The 4,442-nt window shown below is 46.4% G+C and overlaps 1 protein-coding gene across 1 annotated transcript; it reads right to left on the reverse strand.

The window, feature by feature from the left end:
• Nucleotides 1-267: 267 nt before the first annotated feature.
• LOC112637446 lies at nucleotides 268-4,200 on the reverse strand. The gene has a single exon (XM_025407211.1). The coding sequence runs from the start codon at nucleotides 4,198-4,200 to the stop codon at nucleotides 268-270; it is 3,933 nt and encodes a 1,310-aa protein (XP_025262996.1).
• Nucleotides 4,201-4,442: the final 242 nt, after the last annotated feature.

The raw sequence follows: 4,442 nt of genomic DNA on the forward strand, positions 1-4,442 counted from the left end.
AGGGCGAATCCTTAACATACCGCCCGCCTCGAAATTATAATTTTGAAAGTAAAGAGTTATCGGATGCCGCCCGCCGTGAGCGACTGATATCGCATCGGAGCGATTTTACAAGTTTATGAATACATATGTACATATTTACAGGAACGCAGATTTACATATTTACATTATTACAAATTATTAGTATATACATATGTACATCGGTGTATTTACATATTTACATGCTTCCGCTTTGACGTATTCACGTCTTAAATTGTGACTGCGTGAATCTCAATTATCGCTCGGAGAACCGTTAGTCGAAGACTCGATATCGATGGGTAGTACGCATAGCTTAACTATCGGCCGTTTATATTCAGAATGAGCGGTGCGCACGGTAACGACGCGAACGTATCCGTCGGATCCGAGATGACATTGTGTGATTCGACCTAGCTCCCATTTGCACGGCGGAAGCAACGGATTACGAATTAATACCATTAAGCCAGGCTTCACAGACGGTTGTACTTGCTTCCATTTAATTCGCTGTTGTAAAGTATTGACGTAATCGCTCTGCCAGATTTTCCAAAACTGCTCTGTCAATTGACGTATTAATTGCCAACGCGAGAGTCGACTTTCATTTACGGAGAGAATGGACGGTTCGGGATTCACCGTGATGGGAGATCCGATTAAGAAATGCCCCGGTGTAAGGGGGTTATAATCGTCGAAAGTATCTGTAAGCGGACCGATGGGCCGAGAATTGAGGCAAGCCTCGATGCGGCATAACAGAGTAGAAAATTCCTCATACGTGAGAGTGTGAGGGCCCAAAATTCGTCTAAGATGATGCTTGACACTGCGAACTCCGGCCTCCCAAAGACCGCCGAAATGCGGAGCATGGGGAGGAATAAACTGCCAGCTAATGTTATCGGTGGCAATTTTGCTCTGGAACTCGGGGTTGCGCATTGCGCTCTGATAGGCTTTTGTCAATTCAGCGTCGGCTCCTGCGAACGTCGTACCGTTATCAGAGTACATTGTGGAAGGTAAACCTCGGCGAGCACAAAACCGAGAAAAGGCGTTGAGAAACGCTTCGGTGGAGTAATTACTGGCTAACTCCAAATGAATTGCTTTGGAAGCCAAGCAGACAAACAACACAATGTAACCCTTTCGGGACGTAATGCCGCGACCTGCGGATGCGCGAGTAAAAATGGGGCCCGCGTAGTCCACTCCAGAATGGCTGAAAGCTCGAGCGGGTGTAGAGATTCGAGCTTGTGGAAGGTCGCCCATTAGCTGTGTCGGAACTTCTGCTCTTTCTCGGGCGCATGTAACGCATTGATGTATGATTTGCTTGACCTGAGTTCGCGCTTGGAGAATCCAGTAGTCTTGGCGTATTGTTGCTAATGTCAATTGAACGCCTGCGTGTAATGCTCGAATATGAGTGTGTCTGATGATAAGTTTGACTAATGGATGCGGAGCTAGAAGTATCGGATGCTTCGTAGCGAATGAAAGATTGGAATGTTTTAGACGACCGCCGATTCTTATTAAATGATCTTCATCCAGGAAAGGTCGAAGCATAGCTAACGCTGATTTTGATGGAAGTGATTGCTGTTTCTTGAGAGCGTCCAATTCGTCACTGAAAACGTCTGACTGGATTGATCTAATCCAAAATTTGCGTGCGGTCTGAAATTCACTTGCCGTCAAAGATTGGCTTTGCACCTCTGAGTCAGTTGAAGTTTGATCTCTCTTTCGGCATCTGGTTGCGAAGCGGATAGTATATGCTGTAATTCTGATTAGCTTCGGCCACGTGGAGTATCTTGTGGCTAAATCCCAGCCAGAATCTGTTTGAGCTACGTGTACTTTAAGTTTCCGATTCTCCTCAGGCGGTTCTTCCAGTGGAGGAGCGGGATCTCTTGGCCATTTGGTCTGAGTTAGTTTGAGCCAGGGAGGACCGTGCCACCACAGGTTAAAGGCATTGAAATCAGAATGTAGAATACCTCTCGAAGCACAATCGGCTGGGTTATCCGCGGATGGAATGTACCGCCATTGAACTTCAGGTAATCGAGATTGGATATCTGCGACTCGATGAGAGACGAAAGTTTTCCATCTGGACGGATGGGAGTTTAACCATGCCAATACTACTGTAGAGTCCGTCCAACAATGACACGCGACGTTTGACATCTGGAGTGAGGATTGCGTGAACTCGATCAACCGAGCAAGAAGGCATGCTGCTTGTAATTCCAATCGAGGGATGCTTGTGATCTTGAGTGGCGCGACTTTCGACTTGCCCGCTAATAATGTGATCTTTATCTCTCCTGATTGCGAGGTCGTATGCATATAAACTGCGGCGGCGTATGCCGCGTTAGATGCATCTGCAAATCCGTGTAACTCGCATAAAGCAGTACTGTCATCTTGACATGTCCATCTAGGAATCTGTAAATTATTTAAGGCCGATAGGTTGTGGTATATTGATTCCCAGCGCTGAAGTGTTTGTGACGGAATGGCGTCGTCCCAGTTTAATTTTAATCTCCACAACTGTTGCATGAAGATTTTCGCGTTGATCGTAACGGGGGTGACCCATCCTAATGGATCGAATAATCGAGCGATCGTTGATAGTATCTTCCTTTTCGTATCTGGAAGTGTCGGTGAGAGATCCACGCGAAATTGAAACGTGTCATAGGCGGGATTCCATGTTAATCCTAGAACACTGAAATTTTCTTCGAAAGTTAGCCATCTGTTTCCGGCGAGTCCGTGACATTCTTCCGGAATGTCTGCCAGTAATGCGGAGTTGTTGCTGGCCCATTTTCGTAAAGTAAATCTGCCGCGAGACAGCAGAGAGCAGAGTTGTTCGCGGACTTGACGCAGCACTGATATGTCATTGGCTCCGAAAAGAACGTCATCAACGTAAATATCATCTTGAAGAATCGGAGTTGCACGGGGAAATGCGGCTCCTTCGTCTGTTATCAATTGCTTGATCACTCGTAAAGCCAGGAACGGAGCTGACGCGGTTCCATACGTAACAGTGGACAATTGATAATCCTGAATGTCCGATTGATCCTGATTATACCAGACAATACGTTGATAGTCACGATCACGAGGGTCGACCAAAATCTGTCGGTACATCTTGGCAATATCCGCCATGTAAACATACTTATGTTTCCGCCATCGTAATAAGATCGCCGTTATTTCCGTTTGTAATTTAGGCCCGATCTCTAAATGTGAATTTAACGATGTACCGTTTGTTGTGAGGCTGGACGCGTTGAACACGACGCGCAGTCTAGTGGTAGCGCTCGTTGCGCGGATCACAGGATGATGCGGAAGATAAACCGTCGGTGAATGAGCTGCGGCTGGAGGCTGCACCCTTTGCATGTGATTTAACTGCTCGTATTCTTTAAGAAACGCTGAATATTCCGATTTGAGATCTGGATTCGTATCTAGACGCCTTTTTAATGCTGTTAGTCTCCGTATAGCTATTGATCGAGACTCTCCGATGTCGATAGGGGACTTCGTCTTAAACGGCAGACGAACCACGTAACGCCCGTCGGAAATTCGTGAGTGAGTCGTAAGAAAATGTTTCTCACATTGTTCTTCGGCAGGAGACAAAATGTTATATCGTGGGATCTCTTCGATTTCCCAAAACCGGCGTAACTCACGCTCGATTGAGCAATGAAAGACGTTAATCGTTTGAGCAGAAACGTTTTGATTCTGAGCGGGTCCAGAGATAATCCATCCAAAATGAGATCGCTGGGCGATAGGTTGCTCGATTGGACCTTTCCGTATTCCATTCGTAATGATTTGACTGTAAATGTCGGCGCCGATGATTACGTCAATAGGGCTTGATCCTGTGGGATCGTCGTCTGCTAACTTGAGTGTACTTATATGTCTCCAATCCGATACTGAGACTGATAATCGCGGCGCGTATTTAGTAAGCGCTTTTAGAATATACGCGACCGTAGTGAAAACTGGCTTAGGCTTTCCGCGAGGTGCGAGTTCAATGACAGCGGAATGTCGACATGTATCCGCATTGATACCGCCGACTGCGGAAATTTGAGCGAAAATTCGTTTCCGAGTTAAACGCAAGATTCTTGCTAATCTTGCTGAAATAAAAGTGACCTCTGACCCTTGATCGATCAGGGCGCGAGCTTCACAGACGCGACCGTCGGGAGACCGAACTGTTACTTTCGCCGTGGCCAGTAATACGGATGACACTGGCGCACTTGAACATACGGCGGACATCGCGACGGTTTACGACGGCTCGATTTTATCCACAGTGTCGCTGGTGCTAGACGTGTTCGCTCGTGTAACGTCTAGATCGCTTGAAGAGGCCGAATCAAGATGCAAGAGAGAATGATGCCTTTTTTGACAAATGCGACATGTATTTTTACTTTGGCAGTTTTTTACGGAATGTTTCGTTCCGAGACAATTGAAGCATAGATTTGAATTCTTGACAATTTCGCGTCTCTGATTCGGACTCTTAA

The sequence above is a fragment of the Camponotus floridanus genome, unplaced genomic scaffold (assembly GCF_003227725.1).
Source record: "Camponotus floridanus strain SB8 unplaced genomic scaffold, Cflo_v7.5 scaffold168, whole genome shotgun sequence".
In the NCBI taxonomy this organism is placed as follows: domain Eukaryota; kingdom Metazoa; phylum Arthropoda; class Insecta; order Hymenoptera; family Formicidae; genus Camponotus; species Camponotus floridanus.

Excerpts from the sequence above, each read along its gene's own strand:
- LOC112637446 (XM_025407211.1), bottom strand. The coding sequence starts at position 4,200 with ATGTCCGCCGTATGTTCAAGTGCGCCAGTGTCATCCGTATTACTGGCC.